This window comes from Glossina fuscipes, unplaced genomic scaffold (genome assembly GCF_014805625.2).
Source record: "Glossina fuscipes isolate IAEA_lab_2018 unplaced genomic scaffold, Yale_Gfus_2 42, whole genome shotgun sequence".
Classification (NCBI taxonomy): domain Eukaryota; kingdom Metazoa; phylum Arthropoda; class Insecta; order Diptera; family Glossinidae; genus Glossina; species Glossina fuscipes.
In genome coordinates this window covers 2,787,850-2,810,497 of record NW_023998426.1, presented here as the reverse complement: position 1 = coordinate 2,810,497, position 22,648 = coordinate 2,787,850, and the positions used below count along the sequence as shown (strand labels likewise).

General features: G+C 34.6%; 1 protein-coding gene across 6 annotated transcripts; it reads right to left on the bottom strand.

The window, feature by feature from the left end:
• Positions 1 to 705: 705 nt before the first annotated feature.
• Positions 706 to 21,154, bottom strand: LOC119637044. Of its 6 annotated transcripts, none has more exons than XM_038032834.1 (8): positions 18,578 to 21,154; positions 3,261 to 5,372; positions 2,666 to 2,896; positions 1,832 to 1,943; positions 1,519 to 1,772; positions 1,321 to 1,459; positions 1,100 to 1,254; positions 706 to 1,025 (listed from the first exon to the last, which is right to left on the bottom strand). In XM_038032834.1, exons 2-8 carry the CDS (start codon positions 4,714 to 4,716, stop codon positions 910 to 912), a joined length of 2,463 nt encoding a protein of 820 aa, XP_037888762.1. In that variant the 5' UTR covers positions 4,717 to 5,372; positions 18,578 to 21,154; the 3' UTR covers positions 706 to 909. The 6 variants fall into 6 exon arrangements, with proteins under 6 accessions (XP_037888762.1, XP_037888761.1, XP_037888760.1 ...); XM_038032833.1 differs by lacking the exon at positions 18,578 to 21,154 and adding an exon at positions 18,276 to 18,501; XM_038032832.1 differs by lacking the exon at positions 18,578 to 21,154 and adding an exon at positions 18,129 to 18,235.
• Between the last annotated feature and the right edge of the window lie 1,494 nt (positions 21,155 to 22,648).

The window sequence follows — 22,648 nt, the reverse complement described above, 5'->3', positions numbered from 1 at the left end:
TTAGCGAGAGAAGACGCACTCACTGATCTGCGGTTACTCTCTACCTCTTTCGGTTTTTGTCTATCTTTCTGACCATCACCGTGTTACATGTGTACACTAAATCGAAACACAGAATTACTCCAAAGGCGATTAATCAAACACTTCTCAAAATTCTTCGATTAGGATGCAGGGACGTGTTGTTCATATTTAAAAACTTTAACGATAGCCAATCAAATTGTGCTGCAACTGCAAAACTGCTGTAACTTGAGAGAACAGTCGTTCGATTGTCTTGATCAGAACTGTTGAATCGAATAATTCTCGGAAGTTTTTGATCACTTCAACAAAATCGATAAAAAAACACTCACTTGGACATACGTGCATTGTTCCCTAAAGGTTGTGAACATCAAAGGCACCTTCAGCAATTTATTGAGCATATATTCGTGCCTGTATTTGTGATGTAGAATATTTCCCTGAATTGTAGAATTCTTTACTTTCTTCTTCTTAAACTAAAAGACGAATTGCTTTATCCTTATACAGGTCTTTGGTTATAACAATTAATAAACAACATATTTAGATCAAAATTTTCATTTTTTTTTTTTTTTTTTTATTTACATTCATATGTTAACTAAAATTTACAATAAATTATGTTTGGTTTTATATTAAAAGAAAAAACAAAAAAAAAAAATAGAAAAAAAAAAACTACACACTATTATCGCATACAACATATAATATATATTAATATAACACGTTTTGAAATTGTCTTTAATAAATAAAAGGCTTAATATATAATGATTTCACACTAAGATGAGAGTAACACATCGACTTTTGTTTTTTTGTAAAAGCAAAAGTAATGTTCACGAAAATGCTTTATATATTTACAAGAGAATGCTGGAAAGTAGAGTTGGGACTGTGGTTGTGTGCTGTTGTACGTTAAAGATTTCCGGTTAAACTGACAACATAGGAGATCCAATCGACCGTAAAAGGAACGCGATGATAGATACCAGGTTGGCCCCGTGATGCACAGGAATAACCGGCCGAAACAATACCTAAGCAATAACATTCAATTAAATTCGATCTGAGTTGCCCGTAGAAGTGAAGAGCAAAGAGATTCATCAACTACCTATTAGATACCAGCGACCGTTTTTCTCATGCATAAGAGGACCGCCAGAATCGCCTTGACATGAATCTTTTCCCCCATTACGATAACCAGCGCACATCATCTCAGGATATATGACGACATTGATGCCATTTTGTCGATGCCATCTCTCGCATACTCTTTGCGAAGAAAATACCGAACCGAGTCAACAAGTGCTTAACTGTATCGCAAAATGATCAACTCACCGATTTTCAATAACGGGAACGTCAACAGTCTGCAAAGTTTTCGGTCGTAGACGAGAGCCAGGATTTAAGGCACCCCAGCCAGCTGCCCAACCAAATTTCCCCAAGAAATCTTCATTTTTTTCAGGCAAACATATAGGAGCTGAGATATGAAATTTTTGCAAAATTAAGTATTAGCTCAAATCTTCATATCAATCTTACCAATGTGAGGCATAAAATGAACAATACGTTCAAGAGTCAGAACAGAAACATCGAAGCGATCAGCTTGCGGAGTAAATTTAAAATACGGATGCACATCGATACGTCGAACGCCGAAAGTGTAAGCTGGCAAGGGCTCGACTGCCGAATTGATAACATAATCGCCCAAAGTCACGTGAACTTGACGTGGTGTGGCTCGAGCCACACAATGGCCAGCGGTAACAACATGGCGTCGAGATATAAGAGAACCGCCGCACCTGAATAGATTCTATAAGCTACGACTTATTAGGCTTGTTAGGCCGTCAACTTTACTCACCTGGATGAACCGATGCGTATATAGGCTTGCCAAGGAAATGATCCAAATCCAGCATCATCTCCACCTACTATGCGCCTCTGAGCGGTTTGCTTGGCCAGTGATATGCCACAACCTACAAGAAAGCAGCAGTAACTTTAACAAACAAAAACTCCTCACTTACTCTTTATCGTAAAATTTATTAGTAACACAATTCTACACTAGACGCACACACATATATATAAATAAATGCAAGTGAATATATTGGATATTGGTGTTCAATGTGATCATTCGAAGTCTGATCTTCCGCCGGAACTTCAATTGGGAATATTTTCGTTAAGGTCATGCACACACATAAGTTTACAAAATGCATACAAATAAGAAGACATTAGTCGTGCCAGTAAAAAAAAAAAAAAAAAAAAAAAATTAAAATCATACAGAAAAACTTATGCTTAATAAATGCAAAATACGATATGCGAGTATAATTTTTGATGGCATGCACACACAAACTACATAAAGCTTTCAAAATTGTTGATTACAAATTCATCATAATAATATTATTGAATAGAAAACATGCAGGATTTTCGATTTCTTTTCGGGATTTCATATACGGAATTTATATTTATAAATTCTCAATGGGGGAGGGTTGACATCTTTTGCACTATTATTGCAGTTTTAAGCCATAGTTAAAGGCATCCTTTAAATATTCGTGCACTTGCAAACTCGTGTATATATTTTGTTTTATTTATTTATTTATTTAGTTTTGTTTTATTTTATTTTGTTTTGTTTTTTTTGTTTTTTTTTTACTTTTATTTTTATTTTCTTTGATTTTCAAAATCGGTAATTACGATAACTCACTGGGATCATTTTTCACGGGTCCAAAGTTCTTTTGCGGAAGATCAGTCAAATCGATTGTGTTGCCAACAAAGTCCGAAGTGCGTAAATTCGCTGATTTCGCTGTACGATGACAGCAACCACGTAGCAGGCCGCTGCAAGTGCCCTTTAGAAGACCATTAGTCATCCAGCAACTTATGAAAAATTCACAAGTGCCGCCCCGATGCTGGCATACCAGTTCACTTGTTATGTCAGCTAGTTTTGAGAAAAGTAAAAAAGCAAATACCAGATGCAAGCCGTGCGCAATTTATTTTAAAAAATAATAATAAATATATATACATATGTCTATTAAAAATGACTTTTCTTTTTTTTTTTTTTTTTTTTTTTTTTTTTTTTTGGGTTGAATCCAGGTGTAACTATACAAGTTTAACTAATCGGTCTATAACGAAGGAGATCGGAGTAAAAAGATTTCGAATACATACATACATACATACATACATACAAGAGACTTATACAAGTGTGTTGTGAAGTCATCAGGCCATTAACGGATTACATTTATTTGTTAGTGATTGAAATAATACGTTATAGTAACGCATTGGAAAAAATTTTTTAGACATACCCTTCTCCTTGAACGTGTTAACCGATTGGACTGCCAATGGGGAACTGCTCTCTGAAGTACTGTCCAAATCCTGTAAAGTGAACTCGTTGCGGACATCCTGAATCGCTGCCAATTCGTTAAGTCCAAAATTTTGATCTCTGAATACGACATTATCGTTAAAGTACAAACCAGATGCTGGACCGCTGGGACCAGTGGTGCCAATATTATCGTTAGTAGGGAATATTACTCGAGGATTTCTCGATGATTTATATGGATAATAACGACTTTTTCTCGAGCCCGGAGAATCATGAGATCCCATATACTCATTAAACATTTTATGCGGTGAATAATTATTTGCCGGCCGCAAATCCGTATCCGGAAAGTAAACTCCTCTTTGCGGTCTTTGAGATAATGTAGTTATTGGTCCATTAATATCTCCAAATTTAGTTACATCCTCGCGATATTGTTTCCCCAAAGCGATAACAGGACTGAGGCTGTGTAACGAGCTGGGCAACGGTGAAAACTCATAGGAATACGAAGCCGGATTCGCTTCAGATTCGAATATTGATTGGCGTGCTGAAAGTTTTTCTTTTTCTGCATGAGTTCCTAGCATCTCCTCATCGTAGGCATGCTCAAATCCGGGCGTATCACTAAAGACCGGATTATCTTCGCGATAAGCTTGCGGTTGAAAATTATTCTGCGGGCTAAGCGTGTGACTGGTAAATTGAAAACCACTTCGTCGACTACTGCTCGTTTCTTCGCTTCGATCGTAACGCTCAGTTGAGGATTGCTGAAATGAGGAATGCTGTCCGACACCACCGAAGGTACTCTCGCTTAAGGTGTTTCTTTCGTCAGTTGTATCGCGATTATCGGGTGTGCAATTATTTTTAGGCCTAAGTTCTACCAGTAAATGACTTAAAAAATCTTTCTGAAGGGGAATATATTGATAGTTACGATGAGAGACAAGTTTGGTTGTATTTTCAAATGTTGACGGAACTATACGTTTTGGTATAGTGATAAGGGGATTAATAGGAAGTTCAACCGCGGGTGCCGCTATAATTTCCACGTTAGCAGAATCAGATCGTCGATGAGCTTGAATTGGTTTAATCGTTTGCTTGGAATTTCGGCTTTCTCGAAACGAGCCAAATGTTTGAAACGCTGATCCATCGGCTCGATGATGCACATTAGAGAAATTAATAGCGTCTTTTTTTGAGAAACTTTGATGGGGAGCATATAAATTATGTGCCGTGTTAGTGTAAAGGTGCGGCATTAAGTCCGCATTTGTTCTCCGTTTCGGGTGATCTTTAGTCATTACTAATTTTTGAGTTAAAGATTGCTCAAGTAACGTAATCGGTGTTCCAGTACGCTGTAGCGGGCTTACTAACGTCTTTAGCGCAGCTTTGTCGTGAGCTTGAGTCGAGAGTAAACTGAATATTGCTATCAGGAACCATAGACCGCATTGTATGGTACCTGGCATTTTACATAAAGCTTAAAAGAAATTCTGTTTGATACGGTATTCGGTTAAATTTTCGGAAACACCGTTAGTTGCTTTAAAGGTTTATCGGAAACATTGAAATTTTGCCGGTCTTTGTTGTTAACTTTGTTTTTCTCCGCGACTTTTCTTTCCACATTGATTCGCTGCTATGACGGCTACGCAGTACCAGTTGCAGATATCTCGTGCAATTGCTAATCTTTCTTTATTGTTAATGTTCATTTACTATTAAATGCAACAATTTGAGGAACTTATAATAAATACTACATACCCGTCTTTACGGGATGTATTTAATCAATAATAGTATATGCTTGAGGATCGGATTTTTTATTTCTTTCTCTTGTTTGCTCTTTCTATTTCTTTTACGATTTTATATTGATGCGGTTATTAGTCTCTATTTGGTTTCTGTTGCGTTGCGATCTCTGTCGCGCTGGCTTAAATGTAATTGCTGCGTTGAATACCTGTTTAAATAGTTGGATGTTGTGCCGCTTTACAAAATTGCATGTAGCACGCGTGCTTTCAATAACGTTGCTTGTAAATATGCTACATTTCATTAAACTGATGCCTAAGCATAAAAATAAACTTGATAATAACATCAGTTGCGTACAACTTTTAAAAGTATCCAATGACTTCCTTGATATCTGCAATCGGAAAAGTTTTTTAAATATATATATATATATATAGATACATGATGATGATGATGATGATGATGATGATGATGATGATGAAAAAGGGATAGCAAAATAACCTGAATACTTTGCTTATGATAGCCCGATTTAACGCAGCCCCAGTACGTTTACCTATAAAGATTAGTCAGACAACTACACCAAATGAATAAAGTAAAAGCGAACGACTCAAATGTCAGACAATATTATAGATCCAGGCTGTAGACAGGTTGAGAGAGAGAGAGAGAGAGAGAGAGAAAGAATATGCACTAACGCCGGTTCGCAGTCATTTCATGACAACACTTTATTCAGAGTCGATGCCTGTTGATATTTCCAAAGAGCTAAGAAGGAAGAGAGTTTGTTGATCCATAAGACATGATGACGACTGGCTATCTAAGAAAAAATTTGACAGCTTGCATGCCGCCAGTCGACAAGATGATCCAACTTTGTAAACAGCCGCTTAAAGAAACACGTTATGGAGTATAAAGTTTAGCAAGTCCTAGTCCTACAAGCACAACGTGTCGCGGAAAACTACGTTTAGAAATTATGCTGGCGATCAGGTTTATTTACAATTACGAAAGCTCGTAAGTTGGAAAATTTCGCGATCGCTCTGTTCAACTCATTGGAAATCACGTTTATAGAAAATGGAAAAAGTTCATGCAGCGTTAGTGTCATTGCAAAATTCTCTGAAAGGCTGCTTCATGGCTTCATGGGCCGATTTGTTCGCGGCTAGGAACGTTTCTGATCTATACACTCTATACATGAAGAAGCTATCAATATATATGTATATAGTTATTGAGCATGACCTGGAAGATTGGTTCCAAAAGCAACTGTGCATTCGTTCTTTCAAAATCCATTTCCAAAATCTACTAAAAAAACGCCTTCACTTGTTAACTTTGTGGCTGCTATAGTCAATTTATCGAACATGTAGTTACTGAATATAAAGATAAAGTTTAGAGAGCGTCCTCTTTGATGGAAAATCTTATCTAAATGTAATGAGTTGCTTGTTGAGAGAAGGGATTTGCTTAAAAACTTTGCTTTTCTGAGTCGATTAGCGTCATAGTAATTACTACGCTACGCTAAAGCACGACTATTATTATTAGGATATTAGGATATATTATATTATTATTAGGATTTTCAAGAAATCTATGAAATTTCTACCACGTATGCCCATTAGCAAGAGAGAAAGGCCAAGTATTCTAGCAGATGCTGAAACATGAGATAATCAATCAAGCACATGAAGTGGTAAATAGTGAAAGATGTTTTTTTTTTTTTTTTCTTTTTGTATTCGTTTGAAGAAAATCGCAATTCGCTTAGATCAACAAACTTATGGGGGAGTATTATATGTCACTCTTTTTTTCACTCTGTGTTTGTATTCAATATGCAACAAAAGTCTTGGTTTTTTGGTTTCTTTGTTAACCAGCTAATGAGTTTATTTGTAAAACTTTCTTCGTAGGTAGGCAGCAAAGATCTGCTTTCAACACATATATAGAATGTACATTCATATATATATATATATATATATATATAGTATAGTAATAGTTCCAATTTAAAGCTCAATACAATTGAATTGAATCTGGATGACGCATCGCTGTGTTCCTTATAAATCATGATGATAGGTGCTGAATGAAAACAAAAAGCTTTCTTTCATTGTTTGACGATGTTATCATCGTTTTCACTTTTGTATTAAGTTCACCATACTTTAAGAGGATGTTGTAATAAAAATCACTTAACCGCAAAGACACGGCACACAGATGAGCACATTCACACAAATGCTTGTTTTAATAACAGCCAGCGAAGGTTCACAGTACATATATTTATTTTCTCCAAACGTTTACAACAACGAGAAGGAAGCTTCAGAGACCAACAAGGTCTATACATATTCTTAATTTGTCAATATATGTACGAATGCATATCTGTCCGCGTGAATAAGTGCAATAAACATTCTCCGCCAGAAAACCTTGCAAAATTCTTAGCGCCTGGGGTCGAAAATCGTTCGGAGATAATGTCTATAGTGCAGGATAAACTGAAAACAAGTGTGTTTTCAAAAACGTTCAAGTTTTTTACTCATTTTACTTATAACCCACAACAGATATGATGATAAGAATTTCCTCCTTATGTTTGTTCTATGAGTGTGCTCAGAACTACTATACAAAAACGGGAAAAATAGATCACATATGTCCAATATTATAAAGCATCAAACTTTAATTTTATTTTTTTTATTTATTTTAATTTTGTCTAAGGTATGCGCGTTGATAGGTGTAAAATATTCGACCATAGTTATACCAAAATTTTTTATTTAATTTATTTTTTTGTTTTACCTTTTACTCTAAATTTTCTATGCGGGGACAACGCGTGAGACGAAAGCCATATATATACATTTTGTAGCACATGTATATGTATTCGTGTATATATAATAATTAGTTTATGTTTCGTTGAATATGTGCGAAATATTTCGCTTTTGCAGAAATTAAACTTGAATTTTTAGTTTGGTTTTCACGAGCAATTTTTGAAACAAAACTTGTCCGGAAGTATTTTCAAAATGAATTTCCCCACCTAAAGAGGATTTAATGTGTCTTGATCTTCAGTTTGTTTTATTAATAAAAAGAGAATGCAAGAGTATAATGAAATTTGTAGCTAAATACCTCTGATTTATGCCATAATTAACGTTTGTGATTAGCGCTAGCGTTCGAAACGAATCATTAAAACTGATTTCCGAAAATGAGAGAGATCGCTACATGTAATTAAACCTATTTTTAAAGTTATCTTAAAAAAAAACATTGTTGGGGTTTTTTATGAAATTAAAGAAATGGGTAAACGTGACCTTAAAAGATGTCTTCCGTGTTATAAGCAAACTGTCTCAACCGTTCGGCAACCTTAAGAAACTTTCCATCCTAAACTTTCAAGCGAGAAAAAGTTCTGGGCTTTTGTAAAATCAAGGAAAAGCGGAAACTGGTACCCGAACCCGACCTTAAAATATTTCTCCTTAATTGTAAGTAGAATGTTTCAACCGTTAGGTCTATTGGAAGAGTTTTCGTCGTTGTTTGCTCCTAACATCTAAATGAATCAAACTTCTTAGTAATATTGTCGTTGGTTGTGTTTCCTCTATATTCCCTTATGTGCCCCGAATAAATCTCTGCTATAAAAAAGCTCTCGCAAAGTCAATGCAATGCGTGAAGATGCATTATCTTGGGGCATAAAACATATCCACGGTTAGTGAAGATTGGAATTTTCAACTCCTCTAATAACTCATAATAAATAATAATAAAAGTTAATAGAGGAAAACTAAGTTTCCTTACTATTCGTTACTCGCGAAAATTTGCTGACGATTTGCTGATGGTAGGAGCAATGTTATGATCTATTAATTACCTGAATGGAAAATTTGAGAAAGATTTCGAATAATTTGTTAGCCGAGTCTAGTATACTGCAAGTAAACTTATTATTAACGCTACAGGGAAAAAATTGCAAAAAAGATAACTAAGAAAGCCTTCAAAAACGGCGAAAGGAAATATGGCGTTTCCATGACGAGAAACCCCTCACCAAAACCCATTTGATATGCAAACTTGCCCTATTTGATCAAGCTGCGAATCGAAAGTCTTACGGTTCTGCCTGGCATGCATACCGTTTCGATGACCATCGCTCGATGCAGCTGGGCCGTAAGAGTCCAGAGTTGATCGCTACAGCGCCGCATGACTAGCTGAGAAGGTAAGAATCGCGACTAGCTACTCAGTGTTCGCGAGTTCAAATCTCACGAAAGGTAAAGTTCGTAGCTATAGCGAGTATTTGGTCGATTGCGCGCACTTCCACAAAGCTGCTGCCACTGCCTCCCTGTCTCTTTCTCTTTCCTCACCCTCTTCTTACGGTGGCCTATTACACGCGTAGGGAACGTCCCCTGAATGATGGCTCACATTAAAAGGAGAAAAAAAGCTGCAGGTTTTAATGTCGAAAAAATAACAAGACCTTGATGTCTTTCATTTCCGGTTTCAAGAAGACGATGAAATGTTGTTACAGTTTTCTTTTCTTTTTTTTTTTGATTAGAGAAGAAAGCTCAAGGTTGCCATACTGGTTTTTTTTCAACAAAGGAAATACCTATAAAGCTATTACGTTTAACTTTGCCTTTTTACATTTTTTCAAGTTTGATAACAGTGCAAACAAAATCTATATGACGGATTAGGGTCCTTTGGGATATTTTATATTATCAGAATAAAGATTCTCTCCAGAAGAGATTGCTATTATAAAGTAGGCGGCAAAGCTCTCTTACTTGCCAAAGTGAAAATTTTATGATGTTATTCTCTTTTATTTGGGAATGTCAAAAAAAGAAGTGAATCGATTAAAGATTGCAATAAAATATTTGCATTCGATGTAACGAGCTTCTAAATTAGTTTAGTTTAATTTAAAGATAAAAACCATCTTAGGGTACACCACTTAAGATACAAGGTTATATTGACTTTGTGCGGATGTATGGAGGCCCATACGGACTTGAGGTAGATCCATCTTTTTATATACCGATTAATAAAATCAGAAAATGAAGTATTAAGCGTGACCGTCCAACTGAATTTTCTATGAGTAACGTATAGATCACAATTTTTGAAATTTGTTAAACTGAAGGTCATCCTGCTACTCTTTTTTAAACTTTAAAAAATTTCCCATAGCCTTATATACACGATTGTGGAAGAGTAGGTAAATATAGTCAAACAAGTGGGACCAGTAGGTACCTTACACCATTGCGTCTTATTCACTCGTTTTCGTGATGATGCAAAATAAGACATCAAATGTTTGACGAACATTTTATTACGTCGAACAATGTGTGGTGCTCCGATCCATACAAGGTGGCTGGATTCATGAACATCCTAAAACTGAACGACTAGGAGCATGGACGTATACAATAGATCTTCTAGGTCGCGTTACGTCTTGCCCATGTAATTAATCGTTAATAATAAAAGATGGATCTATCTCAAGCATTTCTGGAAATTACATACATTCGCACCAGCTTAACATACCCTATAGCACAAGTGATGAAATGGTATAACAATAAGCGTAAGCACGACATTTAAATTTTTTCATTTATTACTTTCGCTTAGCATAATGTCGTAACGTAATTCAGGAGCACAAGAATCAATACAAACATAGGATTCAAAGTTGACTACTATCGTATATCGGAAACATTATATTAAACATTTTAATGCAATGTTTCAATGATTAGGAGAGGAAAAGCTAACAATCCGGAAAACTATTCCTCAACAATTCGATCGTTTGACAAACTTTTCCTCGATTTACTCATTTCATATGTGCCGTTAACCGGTTTCTTGATTTTTGGCCATGGCCGTGGTTCACGATTAATAAAACTGCTTTTCACCAGGTAGTTAGTTAAGAGCACTTTAAAACCTGCCTTTAGTAGTTTCATTTCATTTTTGGTTTTTTGACGATGACAACCACAACAGTGTATCAAAAACAACAACAACAACAACAACAACAACAACAACAATTAGTATTAATTTAGCTTAGGTACGCAAACATAAATTTATATATATATATATATATTTATATATATACAGCCCACACGTATACCATACACATCTTGCAAAGATAAATCCGTGTTTGTACATATTATGTGCGAGTAAAAAAAAAAAAAAAACGAGTATTTTCATAAAATTACATAATAAGGTGAAATGTTTGCCGAAATGATTATGCAAATGGTAGTAAAGTTATATGTCTCTTGTTTCTTTCGCTTTTTTTTTTTTTTTTTGGTTTTTTCACGCATTTATTTATTGCGGAAGTTACAAGATCAAGATGCCTCGAATAATTTATGTCCCCGAAAGATTGGTTTAAAGATCAAATACAGAGCACTCTTTTATCATTTAATTAATTCAATTTTGTGAATGTGTTTGTTCATTTATATAAAGAGGTACGTATGCAAGAGGTGTAAAATATTATTATTATTATTATTATTATTATTATTTATTTCACATTCATACATTCATGATTGCATAGTATCTATCAACCTATCTATTTATTTAATACCCTAGCGTGCATGTTGTGATTATAATTTTATAGCATTTTATTACGTACATTTTCCCATATCGATTCGATCAGCCAATAACTTGGCTAACTCTCACTCTCACTCTTTTATAGAGGTTTTTGTCTTATTACAATGCACGTTAATAGCTGACTACCAACATTTTTTTTTTCTTTTGTTTATATCGTTTTTTTTTTTTTTTTTTTTTTTTGCTTTTTTGCTTTTTGTTTACACACAATCGCTTGTACGTTTGCACGATGTTTGAAATGCTTTTTAATTGCATAACTATCGATAATAGAGGCACTAATTGAAATACAATGAAATGTTGTTCAGTTGGCAAAGCTAACAAAAGTCACGGAAAAGTGGGCCATAATCATCCCTTATTTTTCAACGTTATTATTAACAATAGTTATTTGTTTACTATTGCCCGCTCGGAAAGCTCAATCTTTTTATATTCCAGATATATGTTGTAATAGAAGGGTATATTAAGTTTGGGCGAATGTGTGCAACATCCAGAGCAACTTAAGGTAGACTCGTCTCAGAATCATTTCCTGAATCTATATTTGTTGGTCCGTCCGTCCGCCCGTTCGTCCTTCCGATTTCTGTCTGTGTATATGTTCAATCGACAGATCCCAATTTAGCGCTTTGCAGTTGCACTTTGGGCCCAAGGACCAATGCTTTTGAAAATGATTCGGATCGGAGGGCAGTTTTTGACCGCATTCTCTGTAACGACTTATGTTGAAAAATCTGATTTACTGGCTGACGGCTGAACAACAGATTAAAATATTTTTACTTGTTTTTTTAATTGATCAAAAAATTATTTAGTATTTGAAACGCCTCCTTGAAGCCTCCTTGAACTCTACGAGGTTTGGTTTAAAAAATGGTAAAAATTTATGATTTTCTGGAAAAGTATTTATTTAATTCTTAATTATTTTTTATAGCCTTCAAAATAACCCCGCACCACCCGCCCTTCTTTCCAGTTCAATTTCTTAATTTAAAACAAGTAAGAAGATTATAGTCGGACGTTTGACCTTGGGTCAAAGCACTTTAGTTTACAAAACTTCATCAAAATATCTCAAGAATTGCGACCTCGAGTTTGAATACAAGTTTACATGGATAGACGAACAGAACGACGGACGGACAAACAAGTTCTGATCGATTCAGAATCATCTTCTTGGTATAATAAAATGTGCCTCTATCTCAAGCCTTTCTTGGCTTAGGTTATATACGTCCGTACAATCTTAATATACTTTATACGATCAGTGATGCAAGGTACAAAAAAAATAGTAAGACCTTTTAGGACCCGTAACCATTCCTTTGAGATAATATTAACTTTTGCGCGTCCTCCTAAAGCTAACTGTAAAATACTTTTGCGGATCTTCAGCAAGATTGAGTGGTTTTGAGACGAAATTTGCCCCCACGTTTTGCTTGCTCAAAACAATAATAAAAATATTATAGTTGCACAGGTTCATAAGTTCATAACTGTTCATTCAACTATGAAACACAATTCATTTAATTTTTTTTCCACATTTTCATGTCATAATAAATGAACTAAGGTGTCCTAGGCCGCGATCATGTACTTTTCATATCATTCATGAATTTGTGGTTGTGTTATATCAACAAAAGACCCGGAACGATTTCTCTTGTTAATTGTTAATTGAAAGCGAATCTTGCAACATAAATGCTTTGATGATGATGAAGTTGAAACACTTCAAGTTAATATGCTTCACAGATTGTTGCAGTGTCCGGAATTCTTTGTATTCCATCCGGAAGGCGAACAATCCCAATACAATTCTGGGAACTTTGAGATCAATTGAGTAAATATTTGTTTGCGGTCAACAAAAATGTTTCAATTATAAAAAAATTTATTTTGAAGAGATGTGAAATCGTTTTTCGAATCCTATAAAATCTTTATTTAAAAGATTTTCCGAACATATCGTTTTTCTCTTGTTTTTCTCTTTTTCAAAAAAGACGAGAAGAACTATCAAAAAATACTTGACTTGAAAATTAATACCAAGGGAATTTAAAAAATAATATCATAGCTACGCCGTGGTCTTCTTGTTCGAAAAAATTGTTAGGAAAAACGATGATATGAGATGCAAAACACGTAACACAGCTGCAAAGGAGATTTTGCTAAACGCCTTAGGCGAATTATTTCTTTAAGGTTTCTTCATTAAAAACTTTTTGCGGCTTAAAAGGCTTAATTTTATGACGCATATCAAGTTTAAAAAACGATGTTCTATGCCCTTGAGCGAAATTGCTTATGCATACGCTGTCTTTTCTTTCGTGACCGCTTCCGCAGATGAACGTTGACTATACTGTGGTTGGCCACTGTGACATAAAAACTTTGACGGCAGAGAAGTATAATTTTGTCTATCTCTCTTCCCTTCTCTCTCTCTCTGTCTCTCTCGCTCACTATCTTTTTCTACCTCCTTATATAATATATTTATACCCTACGCTAGTTTTGGTCCAAAAACAATTGAGGTCGACCCATCTTTTATTATACCGATCGATTCAGAAAGTAATTCCAAGCATGTCTGTCCGTCCGTCCGTTTATTTTCACTCTACAAATCGCAAGTTTAACGGCGTCGACATACTTTGGCCCCAAAGACGAACACAATTCAAATTGGCCAGGTTTCATATAACGCCAGGTCTCATGTAACGCGTAGCGTATTTAAAGATGGACTGTATTGTGTTCGTTAATGAATATAGCAAAATATGAAAACAAACCCCTTTAATTAAGGATGTATTGTATCCAAAGTAATTTCCATCATATAATTACGTATATACGCATGTGTGTCATCATTAACTGACCTTGTTGAGAAACATTTATTACCGTATTCTCAGAAGCTAAGCTTACACTCTTTTTCTTATACAATACAATACTCAACAATACAATGAATGCACGATTATGCCTGCTTGCCTGCTTGCCTGTGCCTGGCTTTGTATATTCAAGTCGTTAAAGTTTCGTTTTGCTCTCTTTCGGTCGAAAAAACAAAAAAAAATAATAAAACTTATGTCAGTTGGTTGTATAGTGAAGCAGACGGCTATTTAAGATTTCAGTACGCACTTTGTTTACTTAATTTTAACGGTATAAACCGATTGGTTAATCTCTTATGTAACATATTTTAAAGTGTTTCGCTTTAATGTTCAAAATGATTATTAGTTATATGTGCCAATGCCATGACATCAATTGTCAAATGGTCATTTAGTTCATGGCTTCTTCGAAATTTCAAATTGAGATTAAGAAACGGAAAGTTGATGTTTATGAGTATGTGCGTGTGCATGAGTTAATAGTATTGCATGATATTCTTCTAACTAATTAACATTTAAAAGGGGGAAGCGAAAATAGTATGCGTTGTGTTGACGAGATTTCATTGTCTTCATTATTTTATTGCTAATAAATGTATTTCTTTAGATTCCTGCTTCGATATTCTACACCTTTCAAATGCCATTATATTTTATATTATATTATATAATATTAGAACAAAAAATACTTTTGAATGCGAACAGATTTCTGGTTCAATTTTCTATATGCATCAAATGTCATCATTATATTATATATATATATATATATTCTTAGTTGAGTGAATTGCGGAATTGCGCTATACATCCGCTATATATAACTATGTCAATTAAAATCATGTTTTGAAACTTCATAATCTGAAATTTTTCTCCCATTAGCCTTCATTAAGTTAAATCGATCACAAAGCAAAGCTAAATGAAGCTTTTTATCAATCTTAAGCGTTCATCTGCAAGTATCTACAAATGAACTTAGTTGGTATCTACGAAGCTGTCCAAAATCCTCCAAATATGTAGGCTTCGGAATATAGAATATACAGTAGATATTAGAACAAGCGATTCGCCTAAGGTTCTCAACTAACAACTCAATGGCGATCGCGGGTTCAAATCTCAAGTGCGATAGACTTTTCAATAAAGCCGATACCTTCAGATCATGCTGGTGCGTTGAGACTTTACCTCTTTGAATGTATTCCTCTGGCTTAATTAATTACAACAATACTAATGATATAATAAGCAAATGATGGACGTAGTAGTTGAGTGTATCTTGCTTCTTAGCTTGCACACAAAAATCATCTGCCAAGTAGGGTCAAATATTAGACAAAACCATATCGCATATTCTTTGTTTATTTCTTGAAAACATAAAATTGTTTCTCTGGATATTTTAGTAAAAAGGTGAATCTATCTAAATAAATAGTATTCAAAGTATTGTTTATCGTTGGCTGAGACATCTTCCCACGCTTTCCGATATCAGCTTAAAAACGAAATACATATCAATTTTAATCATAAGGAACAATGTCTGGTATCCTCGAGGCGGGTAGCGCATATTCACATAGTTTAGTGAAATGAAAATTTTCTGGGTCGGACTTAGCAACGTGGACCTAAATTTTGCCACTTTCAAAAATCCTTCTCTATAAAATATTTTCGGCCTTTTTAATAGCCCTGCTCAATAAGCTCACATGTAATCAGTTCTTCTTGGTAGTGCCTTTTTGTTATCACTTTTTGTAAATGAAGCAGCTTGTAATACACTGCCGTCAACCTTCTCAAAATGTGCTACCATGAATATTCTGCTTCACTGTCAATGTTCGCAGTTCATTTTGTCTATCGCACGTACATTTTCCATCGCCATCACAATTCAAGGGCAATTTCCTTTCACTGAAACAGAACGATTAACGCTTTCTGCAAAACCGCATTTTTTATGTGATACAAGACTCGTGTAACTAACGTCCAGAGAGATGGATATTGTTTGCACTTTACCGAAAAAACTTATGCTATACAATGTTAACTAAATGCTCTCGTAGAAATCGATAGAAATTAATTTAAGCTCATGCTAATATCCTTATTAATGTGTAGTGCCAGCGAGTACTCGGTTTTAATCCTCACCTTTTTAAGTGGAACTTTTTACTGATTATCCGAACTCGTTCTTTGTCCTTAGCATTAATATTTATGGGGATGGCAAATGAACAGAGAGATAGATGCATTCTTCTCCTGGTGAGAGTGGGATTCACCTACAATCTCTGGCTATCTTTGGGTCAAGCATCCGGCAAGCGCTTTTCCCGGTATTTGGGACGGCAAGAGGCACCCTGAAAGTTCCCGCGGTAAGGCTGGAGCAGAATAATGCTACGCGTAGTGCTAACGACCGAGATTTGAAAGAGAGTAGAAAACAAAGCAAGCTCTCCTATCAGATTTCGTAGGTTCCAAACGATCGACCAGACAATGCCATGAGATAGAAAATTTACAAACAAGGGCGTGGGCACATAACATTCCCAGTAACCAGTATGATATTTATCTCTCCCCCATTCGTTCAAGCGGGGGAACCGTTAACCACGTAGTTATATGGCCACACCCCAGCCGAGACCCCACAAAATGCAAGGATTCAAGACGCTGCGACATGTATACCTTCGATCTACACTGAAGGCACGGGATTCCAGTGGGTCACTAACTTTTCTCAACAAGTCCCGACTTTATGCGACAGCGAATAACGAACGGTGGCCTTTAATAGGATCTTTTATATATCGAATAGTCGGACAAATGTACTAACATGAAAATTAAGACCCAACGACATTATTAATGAAGAATAAAAATTGGATTTTCAACAAAGTAATCGCGTTACTCTATTTTAGCTAATTAACTAAGTTAAGACCTATTATGCTTTGGGTTTTTTTTTTTAGTTTTATGAAATTTTTTTATATATTTTTATGTACCTTTCTCGGTAGTAGGTAAAATGTAAGATAATCAGAATTAATTACAGCTTACTTTGAATTGCAAAGGATTTCTTTTGCGGTGACTATCTGATGCCGTAAACGAAAAAGTAAAGTTAAATAAGATAAAATTTCCTAATCTTGTAATAATAATGTGAAATTTAAACATTTTACAGAATGCTGTTGTATAGATATTATTATTGTGCACATTTACTTTAAGACTAGTCAAGGAAAAAGTTATTGTAAATGAATTGTAGTTTAACGAAGAAAACAGAAGAAATAAAAAGAAAAAAAAAAAATAAAAAAATAAATAAAAAAAAAAAAAAAGCACATTCATGGACTTGTTGTGTATATAAAAAATGCTACAAACGTAGGACGTATGCAATAAGAAAGGCAAAAAGTTAAAAATTTAACTTAACTTAAAAAAAAAAAGAAAAAAAAATCACTTTCACTGACAGTAGCAAACGGTGTAAGCGCTTGCGTAAAATAGCCACAAAATGCTGCGGCCTAGTCCCATTTAAAAAGTTTAAAGAAATGTTATTACAGTTGCCTCTGTTTGGTCCATTCGATTCGATACGGATCAAACACACACAAACACCAAACTTTTACACATAATATATATATACATATATATATATATATACATATGTATAGATATATACGCATGTCTGTATGTGTGCGTGTATGTGTGTGTAAATTTAGTTTATATATTATCCATAGTATATATAGAGTAAAATATAAACAGACTTCCAGTTTTCATTTACATATACACATGAATATAAAATACATTCATATAAATTAAACGCGTTCGTGTGCCTGTGCGTATGCCTATACGTTTACTTGCATGTATGCATATGCAAAATTCAAATTTGAATTTTTATTGCAAACATAGCACAGCACAACACACACAGCATAGCGCAATGCAAACAATTATTTATTTTTGTCCCATCGCTTTGCATTATATTGTTATGCACTTTATAGATAGCAATCAATTACATTAATTATTGTTCACTGATTTCCACAAGCGCACCAAAAAAGGGAAAACTCTTTCGTATTTGTTTTGCTGTAACATTTTCATTTCATTTTTCTTTTTGCATTTCAACAATATTTTCAAACACATCATTCAAACACACAGTCACTTACACTTTTTTTTTTTCTTATTATTATTAGTATTTACATTTCATTACAAATGATTGAATTGTCATACATTTGAAAAATCGTATTAAAGGTTTTTTTTTTTTAAAAGATCAAAAAATCCCGAAAGAAAACACAAACTATGCTCTAATGATTACAAATAAAATACTTTGATAAAAGACAAAGAAATTATTAATGATAATAGTAACAACAATAATAATAATAATAATAATAATTATAATAATGAAAATAATAATAATAATAATAAAGTCGCGTTGATGATGATATGCGTTTAAAGAGTAAAACACGACCTTCTTGAGTCAAGTCTCAAAGAAGTCTGAATGCGCATGAGCAGCGTGTTGTTTGTTGGAGCGCCGTTAACCAGCTGGTTTGTTTTTTTTTCCTAAACAAAAAAAATCCAAAGCTGCTGCATAGCAGCCAACTGTTTGCCAATGCTGTGCGGTGCGGTTTTGCAACAGAAAGCTCTCTGTATTTCATTTTCCTTTTTTCGTCGTTTTTGATCGATCTATAGCAATAGCAACAGCAACAGCAGCACCAGCACCAGCAGCAGCAGGCGGCTGCTATGTCTTATGTTTAGGTTTTTGACTCTTAGCAATAAGAGAGAATATAAACGGGAAGCTCTGCATATTGTTGGGGGGGTTTTCATTAAAATTTAACTCATACACGTTTGCATACTCGTAAATGCAACAAATCAACCGAAAAATTATTTAAAAACAAAGAAGAAAAAGAAAAAAAAACTTTATAGTAAACCAAATCAAAAACTATACTTGTATAGCATCGTCATCATCCTAATCAGGTAATAGTGACATCAATACTTATGGCCATAGCATAGGGGAGTTTTCATTATATCTAACCAATCTTTAATTTAATTACATTTATGTACGTAAGCAATGCACACATTTCCTTCAAGTATCATTTATTGTTTTTCTTTTTTTTTTTTTTTTCTTTTAAATAATCAAAAAAGAAGAAGAAGAAGAAGACTACTGGTTAGAAGAAATCATAAACAATATAATTTGTCCTATAAAATCGTATTGCAGGTGTGTAAGTGCAATGTCAATTTTGATGTCAGGTGTGCTTATTGGTTGCATGCTTCGTTGCTATGATGTATCAGCCGATTGCTTAATCTTTCTTTAAAAACCGTTATACAGTAATAACGTCTTTATGGTCATAATTTGTAAAATCGATTATTGTTTTAACAATATTTCAAATATGTAACTTAAACTTTACCTAAACCGAAATCGATTTCCGTTCATGAAGCGGGGAGGGGGGGTCGGGTTTTTGTCTTCAAATTCTGAAACATTGGAATGTAAGATTTGCATGCGTGTGAAAAGAAACCTTAACAATGCTACACAATTATATTATATCGTTCAAGAAAACTATCGTTCATCTTATGAAACGAACAGGCCTCATACAATGTTCGACTGTTGTGCCAGTTACCATGTTTGCCCATTTTCATCGCCTTCTTGAAACTACTGCATCCAAAAGCCGTAGAAGTTCTAACCTTCTCCTCCCTGTTAGAAAAAAAAGTAGTAGTCTCAGCCATGCCAACGAATTTCTTACATTTTTCGGGATTTGGGGTTTAATCAAAAATCGCCAAAGACGTTATCGTCAAAATTTCTGTTTTCCATAATCCCAAGCAGCAATACATATATGTATATATATATATTTTAATTTTTCCAATGATTTGCGGAATGCCTCCTATACGTATAACACAGCAGCGGTCATAAAGAAATGGAGAAAGGGAAGTGGATAGGAAGTGACAATGTGACACGGTGGTACTTAAAAAGGAGAAGGAGAGAAAGAGATAAATATTTAGCCACAGCCAAATGGGTGATATACCCGATTGGTAGGTGCTAGGCGTTTAGCGACTGAGTACGTCACTTATAGCTACGGCCAAGTATGCTCTACCGCATTAACATTTGAACCTATGCACACAGTTCTCGAATTCGAACAATCTTGTAACAAATAAGCCGTTTCAAGCTTATGGGTGATGACGCCTGTGAGACTTCTGAAGACCGCGTCTACCCGATCACTTGTAATTGACTACACTGTCTTCTAACCTTTGCAGTTTTGCACTTCTATCGGCGCGACAACGTTATAAAGACGACCATAGATTTTATAAAAAATATAGGTGCCCATCTACTATTCAAAATATTGACCATCGCTAAACGCTACTTCTGTTATCTTTTAGAAATAATGTGCTTTCCAAGCGGAAATGACAATAGGCCTTTTAAAGCTATCCATAATATAATCCATTTTTGGATATCGTCAGAAAGCTTAAGGGAAAACGGGACACGTTACAACTTTTAGCATACCACGCCCATTTGTTGACGCAATTGCATCAATCGTTGTTAGGGGCACTTCTTGGCGACGGTTCCATTGGGTTGAGTCACATCGTAATATATCGGGCTAAGGTGTCCACTTCCCTCCGTCCCACAAACAACACCCCCGGGAATGTTCGGCTTTATTGTCGATTAATGGTTCGCCTATTCAGCATCATGGATAGTTGAGCTTGGCGCATCCTTTATGGTTAGATAATAGAAAGAAGTAAGTAGACATAATAAATACTTAGCAACGTAGAATAAGTGCAGTTTACGCAAAAATGTCAGACGCGTGAACAAACGGAAAGAAAGATTTCACCTTACACTACAGCACTCTGTTTCGAACTAAAAAAGGGCAACAAAGTTTTCCCGCAAGTGACGTCCCTTTTTAGCATAGAATTTCATTTATCGAAAGCTCCAAGAAACTAGGATGTGTGCGCTCTATTATGATAATTTTTAGCTTAAGACAGTCCTTTCGAATGAAGATGTTACGGTTGTATGTAAGTAACTGCACTCAATATATATTGAAATATATACTGCGCCGCTCACATTAAGCTTTGAGGAATGGAAAAGCCAAAATGCTACAAAAAATGCTATAAGTGGAAATGGGACGTTTTGCTGGAAAGTGCTTATATAATACGATAATTAAAATCGAATCGAGTAGTACGACTTTTTAAATGAAACAAAAAAAAGGGGCTTCTATTTTTTTTTTTAATTAATTCCATTCCCATCATATTAATCAGGTTTCTTTGTAGTCTTCAAACCATCGACTTCCATATGTAATCTTCAAGATTTTTCTCGATTTAACTTTTTCCTTTGAATTGGGTCAGATTGATATCTGGACGGTCGTATTTTAAATGTTGACAATAGCTAGAGCTCTTCTAGATCCAACTAAGTTATGCCCTTCGCTTCAGGAACGATAGACGTCGAATTCTTCATGAAAAATTCTCATTCTTGCAGATAGTTGAGTAGAAGCGTAGCCTTCATTAAAGAAACCAGAGTTACTTGCCTGCAGTCCTGGCGAATAACTTTCCACAAGCGACAAGCATGTCTTAACAATAACACTCCTCTCCTCCAGATTAGTAGAGCAGGATAAATTCATAATGCGCTAACACCGCAATCATCGACAAAAACTTAGCTCTCACTATAATACTTTGTACTCTGTGGATAGATCATTGTATAATTGCTTCACTAATCTGATTCAATTCTACTACACATTTTTCATTACAAGCCGCTTTGGTAAATGCAACTTTAAGCGCATTAAATGGCAATCATTAACAACTTTAATAATATCCTGGCAAATTCCATGCTTTACCCAATTGTTTGTCATTCCAGGCAAATGATAAATCAGAAGAGAAGACAACTGCTTGAGAGAAGAAGTTCAAAGTTTGCTTTGTATCTGATGTAACCAAAAGCAAAAAAATTATACCTAACATATATATATAAATATGTACATAAATATATGTATATATATATATATAAATATATGTATATATATATATATAAATACATATATATGTGTGTATATACATAAATGTGATAAACTCGAGCGATATTCGAAACCTTAGGTCCAGGATAATGCAAAATGAATAATGTAAAATGACAATATACGAATAAGATAATACATATATTCCCAAGGCTAATAAGCGATTTCTTAATAATAATAATAATAATACTTAATGCTATTTTCCCAAGGTTAATAAACGAGTTCTCAATTTCGACATCCAAAGATTGATTGCATTTTAGATAAACCATTGTTTACATTTCTAGTAAATTTGTCTTTTAGAAAGTTTATAAATTTCCGAACATCACTTCAGCATATATATATACATATATATGTTAATTAATGGCATTAATCTCTCTCTGCAGGTTTTCTGCTTTTTCTTGTAAATTGCTTTGCATTAATTTAATAATGGATTAAAATTATTAAACGCAACAAGCATCGCACCCAATTTCGACAAAAATATCAATGTCACAATGTATTTCTCCCTCTTAAACATCGCCGCCTACTCTTCACGCGCCTCTGTTGCTATAAAATTG